The 13,577-nt window shown below is 40.0% G+C and overlaps 2 protein-coding genes across 2 annotated transcripts in view; one reads left to right on the forward strand and one right to left on the reverse strand.

Moving 5' to 3' along the window:
* The first annotated feature begins 5,429 nt into the window (after positions 1-5,429).
* The window catches only part of LOC120416524 (mucin-5AC-like), a 78,394-nt gene continuing 70,246 nt past the window's right edge, over positions 5,430-13,577 (forward strand). Inside the window, exon 1 of the mRNA XM_039578240.2 lies at positions 5,430-5,957. Coding sequence (XP_039434174.1) covers positions 5,480-5,957 — 478 coding nt within the window. The 5' untranslated portion in view covers positions 5,430-5,479. The remainder of the gene's footprint in view (positions 5,958-13,577) is intronic.
* LOC120416525 (uncharacterized) lies at positions 7,048-9,524 on the reverse strand. Its single transcript, XM_039578241.2, has 3 exons — positions 9,067-9,524; positions 8,130-9,013; positions 7,048-8,067 (listed from the first exon to the last, which is right to left on the reverse strand). Exons 2-3 carry the CDS (start codon positions 9,007-9,009, stop codon positions 7,097-7,099), a joined length of 1,851 nt encoding a protein of 616 aa, XP_039434175.1. The 5' UTR covers positions 9,010-9,013; positions 9,067-9,524; the 3' UTR covers positions 7,048-7,096.

The following is a 13,577-nucleotide window of genomic DNA, read 5'->3' on the forward strand; positions in this document are numbered from 1 at the left end:
AATCTAATCTAATCTAATCTAATCTAATCTAATCTAATCTAATCCTAGCGCAACCAATCAAAATATATATTTCAGAACCACAAACGAAAATGTTTTTTTATTTGGTTCTAAAAAGCCATTTAGTGTAATTGGTTTGGCCACGAAGGTATGAGAGCTTTCCGAATTTGAAACAAACTTATTTCATTTTATGGTCATTTTTGGCTTTCAGTCTGTTTGGGAGATCCAAAACACTTGTTTGTTTGTTTATCACAAATAAAAAAAAAATCCCAAAATCCGTATTTTTCTATTTTTTTTAATATATTTCATTTCTACTTTCCAGAAACTTCGATAAGGTTAAAAATCTGTTTAAGTTTAACAAAAATAAGTGTGACCAAGTGTCCATTCCCAAACAATTTTTTATCGTAAATTTCGGAAAAATTACTTAAAATTTGTCTAAGAGGGCCATTGTCATAAGTGGTTTGCATGTATCCTTCACGAGTTATCAGAATTTGTCGAAAAAGTTTTTTGAAAAGGTTATGATTTTGACCAGTTTTTAAAAGTTTTAACTGCTAAAACTCAATTGTGTTACGTATTTTAGTTTTGTTTGTAGCTCGAGCACTCCTTGAATGCGGAGATTTTTTTCTAAAATTTTTCTAAATTTTGAAAGTTTAATTAATTAAACTTTCAAAAATACGCGATTCAATTTAGGGGTACAAATTAAGAAAAACTGCTAAACAATTGACAAAATCATCACTTTTTTAAATTATTCGTTAAATTGTGATAATTAGTGAAACATATGGTGTTTGTACATATTCTTCACGAGTTATAAGAATTGGGTTCTAAAATTAAGCATAAATTTGTCATATTATTGTTCACAACGATTAAGCTTATTTTTTTGAGAACAATGACACTTCATACGACCGCTAAGAATTAAAAATGGATTTTGAATTCAATTTTTAAAAACTAACTTCGCTGCCCTTCTTGACAGAAATGGTCCTACTACGAACTGTCCCAAGGGGACCATAGTTGATCCATCGAAAAAATATTGTCTTGCCAATTTATTTTTTAGCATTAAAATGAAAAAAAGTGATCAAAAAACGTTTTTAATCATGCTTTTTAACGTTGTACATACAAATAAACAAAGAGCTTTAGGACCCTATTTTACGAATATTTTTTTTAAATAGCGATAATTTTGTTGAGTTTTTGGCACTTTTTCAAAAAGATTACCCTTTTTTATGTAAATAAAATCAAAATATTGGTTTTTGTCTGTTCAAATAACATGTATTTCGACTTTTGACAGTTAAATAACAGGAAATGACAGCGATTAAAACTACAGTAGTTCGGTAACCGGATGTTACTCAACTAAGCGCTCGATGACTGTGCTTGTAGCCCAGTTAAAAAGCAGACAAATGTGAAAAACAAAAACAAATCAAAAGATTGAGGGGTCAGTGGATGTAAGTATGAATGTAATCAATCAAAATATATTTTTTAAATTTTCATAAAACTTCAAGTCATATTTAACGGAAATTTAAAGGGTCTGCCAAAGTTTTTGAGTTAGCTAGCAGCATTCGGGCTACATTCTCAGCCCAGTTACCGAACGAGTACTATATATTTTTATGTTTGTTTTACGAAAATCACGTTATTTCAATTTTTTTTTTGAATTCAATAAAACCGGTGGTAGTATAATTTAACGTTGAGCAGATTATACCGAACTTTATTTCACAAAAAAAATAATAATGTGAAATAGAAGTCTTTGCCACAGGAAAGTAAAAAAAATCAATTCGGAAAATCAAATCAGAAAAATACTCCAATGTGGTTTAATAATTTGGAATCACAGATGGCAAAATTTAATATTAAGATTATGTATTTGATAATGAAACAGGAAATCAACAACTACGACTACAGTAAAATGTGGTCGCAGAACTCTATTCATAAAAACATGAAAATAAGGCCCATTTTAAGTTCCTTTTGAAATTTGAAACCTTCGGATAATTTAGCCAGGACTAAAGAAAAATCACTTTTGCTGAATTCTATCGAAAATTTGCCTGATTTTGTCATTTCAGAGCCGTAATAATTTCCATTTATTTTTTAAGAAAGAAATCTTATTGCTCTGTTGATTCACAATGGAAAGTTATAGGCTTTGATTTGTCCTACAGCAATCTTCAAGCTTGCCTCGCAACATGAGCCAGCAGGTTCTAAAACTTCTTACGATAAAAAAAACTATTCTAATCCTCAAGAACAACTCCAGAAACTATTACTCTCTCTCAATCTCAATGCTCTCTCCCTCTAGAAAAAAAAAACACTTTCCACCCCACGGTTTCAAAATTCGAGCAGTTCCAGCAGCTTTCCTAACCACCCTCCCGAGAGTGGTGCCTCTTTGTGTGTCGTTCTACACAACCAACGCAATCCTTCAGGTGGGCTCTCACATCGCCGACCGACTGCTCAAAAACCGGATCATGCGCACCAGCCAGCAGCTGTCCGTCCAGCAGTTCTCCCTTCGCGTTCCATGGCCCAAGGGTTGGTTCCGCTTGCAACCTGTACGAGCACAACTTGTTTGCTACTTCTAGGGGGTGAATTTTCCGACTGCTTTTGTCGCTCCGTGAGTGTGTGTGCCGTGCGCTCAAGGGAGTGTCAACTGCTCGAATCCGTCCCCGTCCTGCTCGCTCTTACGGGGTGGTTGGAAAGGGATGGCATCGCTTCGTGCAGTGTTCATTCGTCCGTTTCGCGTCGCGAAGGGTTTCGTTCAGCGCTGCTCGGTTCTGTGTTGTTCTTTCCTCTGTGTGAGCGCGCTGTGTTCGCTTCCTGTTCCTCTACGTTTCTCGGTTCTCGAGGGTCTCGATTCTTCCGTTTCCGCCGTCACGGTTCCTTTTTTCGACACACATCAAACACCCGTCCTGCTGGAGCTGTTGCCGATTTTGTTCCGCGTCGGAAGTGCTTGAGGGATTGCGGATCTTCCGGAAGACACTGGCTGAAGATTTTTGGTGAAAAGTGTTCGCGATGGTTGCGTGTTCTGCCACATGGCGGCGCTGCTGCAGCGTTGTAGTGGTGTGCGGTCGTGAGTGACTGCCGTATTCGAGCAGTGGCAACAACTTGTTACCAGGACCAGCTTGCAGCAGCAGGGTGGAAAGTGCTATAGTGGTCGATTCGAGTTGGCAAGCATGGCCGCCGGGCCCGGTTCAGTGTTCCGTCGAGTTCGGGAAGAAAATTGGTAAAATCGTGACGAAACGGGATCCACGGGTGTCGTAGCTGGTTCCTGCGACCGGACAGCGGTGCCGTGCACCAGAAGCTACTCGAGAACCGACCGGAAGTGGACTGGAACGGCTGGATTGCGTCGATGAACCGTGCGTGACTCAGTGTTGTGTAATTTTCCACGAACCATTGGGTTTGTCGTCGCGAAGGAGCAGTCTGCACCTGTTGGAGCGATACTCTCGAGCTGTCTGTGATTCGGCTCCACCTTCCGCCGGGTCCAGCACCCCGGATGTCCGGACTGGCCCGCTCCCTCAGTTGGCTACTTGTTGCATCGAGCTGTAATAATTACATCCCCCCACACACATTAGTGCAAGTCCCAAAAGAGTGATGACACTCTCCGAAAGAGTTGAGCCGGAAGCAATTAACATAACCTAAAAAAAATACAACGAAAGCAATATCCTTCCTGTGAAGTTAAAAAAGTAACAAAAAAGAAAACAAAAAGCGATATAAATATCTAGCAATTGTTTGGAATCAAATTCCCCGCTCCGTTACGATCGAAGATGATAGCAATAAATATTTTATACTCCAAACTTTCGAAACAAAACAAATAAAATAAATCAATACGTCACGCGGGTCGCGCGCGAGTGCAACCTAATCGAAAGAGAGAGCGAGAAAGAGCATCAACGAGCAAAAAGAGAGCGAGCGAGAGAGAACGATCGAAACAAAAAAGCAATTTCACTACCCCCAGTGCATAACAACAAGTGTTTTACGATTGTTTTCCCTAAACACATAAATACACACATTGACTTACCACCCCCTCGGACACAATTTTGACAGTTCAAACGCACCCACACAAACACACGCAGGTGTGAGCGCAGAATACACAAACAGGTCGTCGTTACAGCGCGCAAAAATCAACAACAGCGCTCTCTGTCTCGCTCTGGTGCGCACATGTGTCGGCGACGACGGCACCAACACCAGTAGCCTACTTTCGGGCGTAAAGGAGGAATCAGCGCCACCTGGTGGAGGAAAAAAAGGGAAGGAAGAGCGCGCGCGGGTGAACCATTAAAACATATTTCATAAATCCAACAAGTGTGTTGTTTTTCGGACGTCCCGTCGCCGCCACCACCGGGCCACCCCCCGTCCAGCTCGGAACAAGTTTTATTTTTATCGATTTATTAGCCACTGTGCGCGGGGTAGGTGGGACACCATCTCCACACAGACAAACAGACGGGACACTCGAGTGCCGAACCATCGTCCTCCAAAAACGGTTATTTCAAATTCAATTTTGTTTCGGCATCCACTCACCCGGCGCTGATGGCGCTGCTGTCGTGACAGCTCGCCCGTCTTTTCTCAGTGTGTGTGATGGCGTGTTTTTTGTTTTTAAGTTGAGCGTGAGCACGTGTGAGGCAGTCGAGGCTGCTGCTAAGGCGCCCGCTGCTGCGGAGAAAGCCGGATCCTGTGGTGGAGTCATCTCCTTCGGAGCAACCTGCTTATCCTTCGTGGACTGCTGCTCAGATTGCTGCTGCTGGTCGTCCTTTTGGCATTTTGACGATGTTGCGTCGATCGTGAGCGCCACTCTTCGCGATTTTGTTCGTCTCATTCGGCCCTTTTGGTTTTGTTGGCTGGCAACTTAATTGCGCCGTGGACACGTTCCCCGCAGATGTTTCCAAACGCCCATCGTGGGGATCAATTCGCGTTAGTTTTGAATTGGATTTTCCTATTCCGGCGGCCACTACTGGTGTTTTCGTGACCGGGATATCTTGTTGATGATGGTGTCAGGTGTAATGGTTCATGTTTTCGGTGTAGGAGGAATCTTAGACGGAACATGCAAGCAACGGGGAGGACCAGTGGTGTGGTCTCTGTCATTGTGTTTGTCTTGCATCGCTGCAGGTGCTGCCGCATGATTTGCCTCATGAGGTTCTGCCATTGGAAACGGAACCGACCGTGGAACCGACCCACCGTCATTTTCGGCCGTCGGTCTTGATTTATTTATTTTGATTTTGTTACTGATGTTCAGCAAAAACAACATTATTTTGAAACAGCTGTTAATGTTTACAATCGTTAAGGCTTGATTGTCTCACGCATACACTAACATGACACATGACAGTAATGGGTTTGTATTGGTATGTTTGGACTGCGCTTCGGCATAAGCTCACCAGGCAGCGCTGGTGTCGCCGTGATTTTGGTGGTTTGATGAAGGACGATGGATTTCAAAAATAATTTGTATGGAGAGTCACGTCTGTTTGTCTGTGATCTCCAGGTGAATATCCCACGGGCATAAATAACGTTATTAGGCACACCTCGCACCATGCCCCGTTGCTACATCGTGAAGAAGCAGACCGCGGTCCCGGCCTTTGGCCGCTTCCCAACCACTAATGGCCCCCACCAGGTCACGTTTATTGGCGCGGGCACCGGTGGAAGTACCGGTGTGGGCGCCACCACCACCACAACGGTCGGAACGCCGACGGAAGTGGGAAATGTGATTGTGAATCATAACGGCACCATGGCCACGCTGGGAGCGTCACCCGGGGTCATCTGCGGTCCCGTTGTCGGCCAGGGAGCGACCCCGGGAACCGGAAATGTGATTATACTGAACAGCGTGAGCGTAATCAGTGGAGGACCCGCCGGGGGAGGTGGGGTTACGCTGGGTTCGCCCGGGGGTGGCCAGATGGGCGGGGTGATACACCACATCGAGGACACCAGCAGCAGCAGCGCCGGGCCGACCAGCCCGACAGAGGCGTGCGTTGCGCCGATCTATTACACCAACATAGCGGAGAATCAGAACGGTAAGTTTGATGTTTTGGCGGGCTTCGGGAGGTCGTACGTGTATATTTAGGTGCCCAGTAAAAAAAAATCATGGTAACATTACATCTGGGAAGGAATACAACTTTTATGTCAGAAAATGTATAATTTTACCTCTGCAAATGTGTAATTTCACCTGTTTTGTGATGTAATGCCACTTTTTCAGTCGAAATTGAGGTAAACTTAAACAGCAAAAAATCGGATGGTAAAATCCGTAAAAAAAATTGTAAACACAAAAAAGAAGCAACCGACGGGATTCAAATCCAGCACCATTAGTAAGGACTGGCGCCTTAGCCCACTCGGCCATCAGACCGATGAAGTGTAGAAAGGATAAGCGCGTATATCAGCCCGACATTTCGGTCAAGTAGGTTTTCCTTACTGCTGAGCTACATTGTTTTGGGTGTAATATTACATATCATTTCATAAAATAATGCAAAATATATTTTACACCCAGGCCTTTTAACCGCAGCTGGATTACTATTTTTATTGCTGTGTTTATCATCAAGCTTCCAAAATACACCTTCCAAAGTAAATATTCGAATTTCAAAAATACACCTTCCAAATTTACATATTTTTTTACAAACAGTAACAATGGAACTTGGAAGGTTGAATATTACCTCTTTATGGTGTAATTTTACCTGGATTTATACTGAAAAAGTAACATTACGCCAGGAAATGTGCAATTTTACCTTTGGAAATGTGTAATTTTACCACTTTTCTGGTGTAACGCACTTTTTCAGTCTAATTTGAGGTAAAATTATATCTTAAGCTCTGAAAGGCATCATTCCCGATCGGCCATTTGGCGGCCATGTTTGTTTTAGAAAATATTCAAATCTAGAACGAGAATGTATAAATCAAAAAAAGGTTTTCTTTGTGTTGTTTGTAGCAGCGTCTTACATGTAGTGATTATTTTTTCATTTCAATTTACTATTTCTTAGGGCGTCCAAATTTCCCGGGTTTCAAATTTCCCGGGAAACGGGATTTTTTTTTTCAACTTCCCGGGATTTCCCGGGATCCCGGGATTTTTGCTTTCCTCTATTTTTTCCATTAAAAACTCAAAACATGATATTTTAGTGCATCAACTGTGTTTATTCTGCATTAATCTGTAAAAACTACAAACGAGTCAAACATTAGTTTGGAAGAAAGACTTCAAGAAACAGATCACGTGGATGCTCTTGTCTGCCAAGCTCGTGCGTTTCTTGGTACAGATGTTTGCTGCATCGGCAAAGACCCGCTCACTATCGGTAGACGTAGGTTTGATTGATTTCAACCCATTGAACAGCGACTTCAGTCCGAAAGTTAGCTCTCCGGTTATTTCGAACAGTGTTAACTCCTTATGGATGATACTAGACTTGCTCGCCTTTGTGGTCGATTGCTTGTTGGACGGTCCTTCAGCCTTTCCATTGATGAAAGCGGCAAGCTCATCCTGAATGGATTTGGGTTCCGCTTGCAAGTCCGAGTCGGATTCTGCAGCATTTGTTCCATTCACATCATCTGAATGCCACTTGATCAAATCCAAGCAGTCCTCTTTTACAAACTTGAACAAATTTGAGCGTGACAAGAGTGGGAACGCCGAGTTTGATTCCCAATCATTAGGATTGTTCAGAAATTTGATCAGCGAGGTAATTCCAATGTTTCGGCGCTGGTTAATTCGCAGTCTCACCGCATCAAGTATTTGGCGCGACACAGCTGAGTTTAATTTTTCCAGTTTTGCAACTAAAAAGTTCAGACTGCTTTCCGCCGTCAGAAGGTTCGCGTCACGTTTTCCTAAACGTTCGGAAACGACACGAACCGGTTGAAGTGCATCGTACAGCTGAGAAATCGATTCTAAGTCGGAGGTCGAAACTGGTGCCAAGTCTTCAAGCTCTTTTAAAGCTTCAGCAACACAACCATGTAGTTTCATGTAACGCGCCAACATCTGCTCTGTACTGTTCCAGCGCGTCTTCACGTCAAGGATCAATTGAAGCGGTTTGCCGAATTCTTGGACAACTTTCTTCTGCAGAATCGCGTTTTTGACCGGGGATCGGCGGAACAGCTTGCAGATATTTCGGATCTGCAATAGAACTGGCCGGTAATTTGACGAGTTGTACAATCCTAAAATAATGAAGAAAATCAATAAGCTGAATGTTTATAGTTGGATTTCGACAGATTCTCACCAGGTATTGTTGCGTCCTTGGAGTCATCAGATTCTTCTGAATCACAATCCTCATCGTCCGAATCCGACTCCTCCAAGAGATCGCCTGGGGTCTCCGAAGATTTGAAAATCACGTCGCATACGGCCAAGTGCAAACCGTGATTAAAGCAAAGTTGGTGCTTGAACGTAGCCAGTTTCCCAAATTTCTCCATCACCTTAGCGGCATCGGATGTTGCCGCTGCTACGTTGCGGTCGCGGATCGCAAAGCACTCCAAATGTTGATCAACAGCTTCGAGAATTTTCTCTGCCGGAAACGATCCCTTCACGCGAACCAGTCCAAGATTGAAGAACGCTCCGTCCCCAAAATGAACGTTGACGTTCAAATACTTCCGGTTGCCAGAACTTGTCCATTCATCCAGCGTGATGCTCAAGAAGTGCAGTTCGGCGAGCTTATCCTGAATCTGTTGCACGGTCTGTTGTTTAGCGATCTCGTAGTAATCGTGAATCAATTTCATCACGGACGTTTTTGATAACGGCAGCTGGTAACCTCGTTGGGCAAATGAAGTACGTATGAATTTACTGTTTGTAATAGCACTGATGGTCAGCCCATCTTGAGCCGCCAGCCGAGCAACCATTTCATTCATGGGCTTTTTATGAATGAACGGTTCAATCGTCGACTGTTTGGAGGTACTGCTTTTTGCTTGCTTGGAACCACTCGGGACATCTTCGGGTTGATCAACTGATTCCGGTATACGACGCTTGACCCGGAAGTTGTGTACGTTAACTCCATGACGCAAGAGTCCACTCGTTGAGCCTCCCTTGCAAGAAATGGTCTTCGGACACTTTTTGCACTGTGCTCGCTCACCATCCAGTTTGTCGTACAATGACCAAATATCTGCCATTGTTCTAAAATCAAACTATTATTATCATTAATTTTACAGTTCATTTTGAATAATTACTCGGGCAAATGTAGACTAAGATCAAATTCACAACTGCGCAAGTCAATGCGAAAGCAAACAATGGCGAACGAAACGATTGACAGCGCGTGAATGAAAAAATGAGGTGTGCGCAAACATTTCTACTCATAAGTGAGTTTACTATACCTCACACAACATTGCATTTTGCAGACACTCAAAATTAGAACTAAACTAACTATTCATGCAACTTTTTACCCTTTTTCAACTGCACCCGTTGTCACTCTTTTCAAAAGGGTATCTCAAATTACTCAAAACCGTTGAACGGTTGAACCTTTTCGAAAGAGAGACGATGGATGAAGTTGAAAAAGGATACTTTTTATTTTGAGTGTTGACGAGTTCCGTGAATTTGTTAAATTATTATAAAAATCCCGGGAAAACCGGGAAATTTCGACAAAAATCCCGGGATTCGGGAATTCCCGGTTTTGCAAAAATCCCGGGATTTTTGTCCCGGGATTTCCCGGGATGGACGCACTACTATTTCTATACAAAAAAAAAGATTTGTTTGGAAATTTTCCACGAGTGGGGTCTAAGATTTCAAAAAAGTGTCCACTTGGTTTAAATATGTTTTATCTGGAAGAAAGTAAATTGCATGAAAGTTTCAATTTTGACAATAAAAATTGGACGCATATTTGCTGAGTTATCAAAACTACTTAATTTTCCTATTTGCTTTTCTTTCGAAGGCTGTATTTCAGCAACCATTTTTTGAAATCTTCAATGTAATTTTAACAAATTTGTATGAATTTTGTGAAAACATTTTTAAGCGTTTTTAAGCTTGGTCATAACATCTACCAGGTAAAAAATATTTTATTACCGAAACATAAATTTTAAGAGGCTATTACTTAAACGGTACAAGACATCAAATTTCATATAGATACTGAAAAGTTATTTGGCTTTGCAAAAGTTATGTGATTTTAAATTGGAATGTAATTTGTAAAGTTTTTTCCTTATCAATTTAATTTTAGTTGAGGCAATAATTAAATTTTTAAAATTTTACATTTTTAAAGTGCAATTAAACAAAAAAATCTTAAAGCCTTCATTTCTTCATGCTTTTTGCCTTCCTCACCTTACTGAGGAAAGGCTATAAAATCACTCGAAAAATGAACTTATTAATTTGACCTCGTAGACCCACCTTCACGTATACATATCGACTCAGAATCATGTTCTGAGCAAATGTCTGTGTGGATGTGTGTAGGTGGGTGTCACTCGATTATCTCCGGACTGGATGAACGGATTTTGACCGTATTAGTCTCATTCGATCCGTCTTGGGGTCCCATAGGTCTCTATTTAAAATCAGCAAGTTTAGTTAAGTACTTCAAAAGTTATGCTAAAAAAACGATTTTGGCGTATGTCCGGAAGATTGTTAAAAGGGTGGTTTTTGCAAGAAAACCTATCATGTTATACAGTTTCAGAAAGGTACCTTTCCAATAAGCCCAAAACATTGAAGATCTGACAGCCCTATCAAAAGTTATTAGCACTTAAGTGTTATTTAAACACTTTTTGGAGGCCGGATCTCAGATATTTCAATGAAAATGATGTCCGGGTCCATCATGCAACCCCTCGTTAGTTACATAATTGAAATACCTTCCAAATGAGCCTAAAACATCGAAGATCTGACAACCCTATCAAAAGTTATTAGCACTTAAGTGTAATTTATACACTTTTTGGAGGCCGGATCTCACACAGCTAAAAAAGTAGTAATCCAGCTGCGTGTAAAAGGCCTGGGTGTAAAATAAATATTGCATTATTTTATGCAATTTTATGCAATTTTATGTGATTTTACATCCTGAAACATGTAGCCCATCAGGACTAAGGCGCCAGTCCTTACTGTTGGTGTTGGGTTTGAATCCCGTTGGTTGCAACTTTTTTTTGTGTTTGCAAAAATTGTACATGCAGTGAGTAATATTAAGTGTTTATTTTGACGAAGGTGATGTGCATGCTTTGGCATGCGATTTAACCATCGGATTTTTTGCTGTGCAGATATTTCAATAAAAATGATGTCCAGGTCCAACGAACCATTGTTAGTTAGATAATCGAAAGACCTTTCAAATGAGCATAAAACATCGAGGATCTGACAACCCTATCAAAAGTAATTAGTAGGCTTAGTGATTTTTCACGCTCAAAAATTGGAAATTTCACGGGGACCATAATTTCAAAACACAAAATTTCACGGAAATTTCACGGAACATGAAAAATGTAAAAATAACCTTGAAAAGTTTATGTTAAAATTACATAAACTACTGTTTATGCTTCATTTTATATTATTTTTCGATAAACCACATATAAATTTACTTAACCAATTTTGAATGCGAGCAAATCTTAACATAATTTCTTTGCTTTTTTTAGTCACGTAAGATTGTTGACATCAATAAATGTAGGGCTTGTGTATTCTTATTAATTGAATGGTTGTTACTTTTTCAAAATAATCGACTTATAAACCTAAAGATTTTTTTTTCTATATCAATACAAGATTTAAGTCTTGTTAAGCCAAAATGTTTAAAATAACTTTTATCTTCTGCAAAATTTGGTCTGCTGCAAATATGTTTAAAAGTTGTGATCTCCCTTTTCAAAAAGGCAAAACAAATTGAATTGAAAAAAATAACGGTTAAAAATAAAATTATCTGTAACTCAAGAAACTTGTTATCTTCTCAAGAAACTACAAAATTTGCTAAACAAATATTTAAAAAATTATAAAAATTGTGCTCTGTTTTTTTAACCGACATGATAAATTAAATGATTTTTTTTGACACTGGAAATTCTAAAATTTCACGAGAACCATCAAATCAAATCATCAAATATCGACTCAGACTCAGAAAAAACTCCATTGTGCTTGAAAAACCTGTTTTTAGGGGTCAAAAATATATTTTTAAATTTTGTTAAAATTCTATCTTTAAAGTAAAATGGTAGTCTTACTGTCAGTACATTTAGGGACAACTTGATGATTCACAGAATGTTTTTTTACTGATTTTTGTTTACATAATTTAAGTATTCATAGCATTCCTTTCTTTATAAATGTTGCAGCGATTTTATGTTAATGTATGTTTCGCTACCCTAACAATGCTGTAAAGGTTCATATCACAATTTAATACTAATAAAATTTAAATAAAAAGGTGTTTTTTTATGTTTAAGCACTCGTTAGACAAACAATGCTAAATTTCACGGGATTTCGCGGAAATCATCAAATTTCACGAATTTCACGCTGTCCGCGAAATCGTGAAAATTCACTAACCCTAGTAATTAGCACTTAAGTGTTGTTTATACACTTTTTGGAGGCCGGATTTCAGATTTTGTGATAGAAATATTGTCTGAATCTTCCATGCGAACTATCGTTGGATAGGTTTTTTATCAGACCTTGCCGATGAGCCAGAATATTGAAGGTCTGCGAACCCTATCAAAAGAAATTAGTAATAAAGTTGATTTGTTAAGAATGTTAAGGGGGAATGTTGCTATTTTTACTGAATGTATTAACTTTATGAATGTGAGGAAGGCACCAACCACCTAAAGGTGGATTAAGTAACGTTTTAACTATGCCATCAAATTTGTAATTGCTTTTTAGCAATACAGCCATTCCATTTGAAAAGGGCATAAACCGAAAAAAAGTTCTCCGATCGTTCTCAAAAATCGATTCCTTGGCCAACATAATTATACACTAATTCTTTTGTTAGGTCGTTAAGATGACCTACGCCGTGCTAGGGTGGTTCCATAAACTGTATTTTTGGTATGGTGTATTTCAAAATACACTTATTTTAAAAAGTCGACACCTCAAATATTTTAAATTGTTATGTGAAATTCCCCGAGGAATCCGATAAAAAATATGTTCAGACATAGGCTCTTTGGTCCAGACACGGTAAAAACACCATTTCAAGTTTTCATGCGACTTTTTAAAATGTAGGCTTGATTTTTGAGACTCGTAACTATTTTTTCCCGAAAGGCCAACTAAAAACAGCAGCGGAGTTATGATTTTTTGAAAAAAGTGGTTTTTGCAAAAAAAAATACGATTTTTTTTTCGGACCACCCTAGCATGGCGTAGGTCACCTTAACGGTCTAACAAAAAAAAACGTGTCTAAATATTTTAGCCAAGAAACCTTCATAAAATGTTCGAACCCGATCGGAGAACTTTTTTTTAGATTTTGCTCTTTCAAATTTCTTAAAATCCAATCATCTACATCAATCCTCGGCAGAATGCATTTTCCAAGTCGTTAAAAACAACGCACCAACTCCGCGAGTGCACCCAAAGTTGCGTGTTTGGGCTCGTTTTTCTTCGTCGCGTAACACGATTAATAAAACCGTCATGTTCACGGGGGCTGGGAGCCGGGAACCGGTTAATTGAATGTGACACGAGCACTAATTAACGACCGAAACGAACGGAACCTGCCACAACAAACACGCATGCACTCACAGGACAGGTGCAATTAAGGGAGAAGGTTGGAACCAATTTGTCACACGTGGTGAGACATATTGCACGCGGAAATGGTCGGGTATATCCGGATTTGTGA

The sequence above is a fragment of the Culex pipiens genome, chromosome 3, assembly GCF_016801865.2.
Source record: "Culex pipiens pallens isolate TS chromosome 3, TS_CPP_V2, whole genome shotgun sequence".
NCBI lineage: Eukaryota > Metazoa > Arthropoda > Insecta > Diptera > Culicidae > Culex > Culex pipiens.

Coding starts and splice junctions, on each gene's coding strand:
- LOC120416525 (XM_039578241.2), bottom strand. CDS start 9,009: ATGGCAGATATTTGGTCATTGTACGACAAACTGGATGGTGAGCGAGCA. Junction 8,068..8,129: donor CAAGGACGCAACAATACCTG/GTGAGAATCTGT, acceptor TCATTATTTTAG/GATTGTACAACTCGTCAAAT.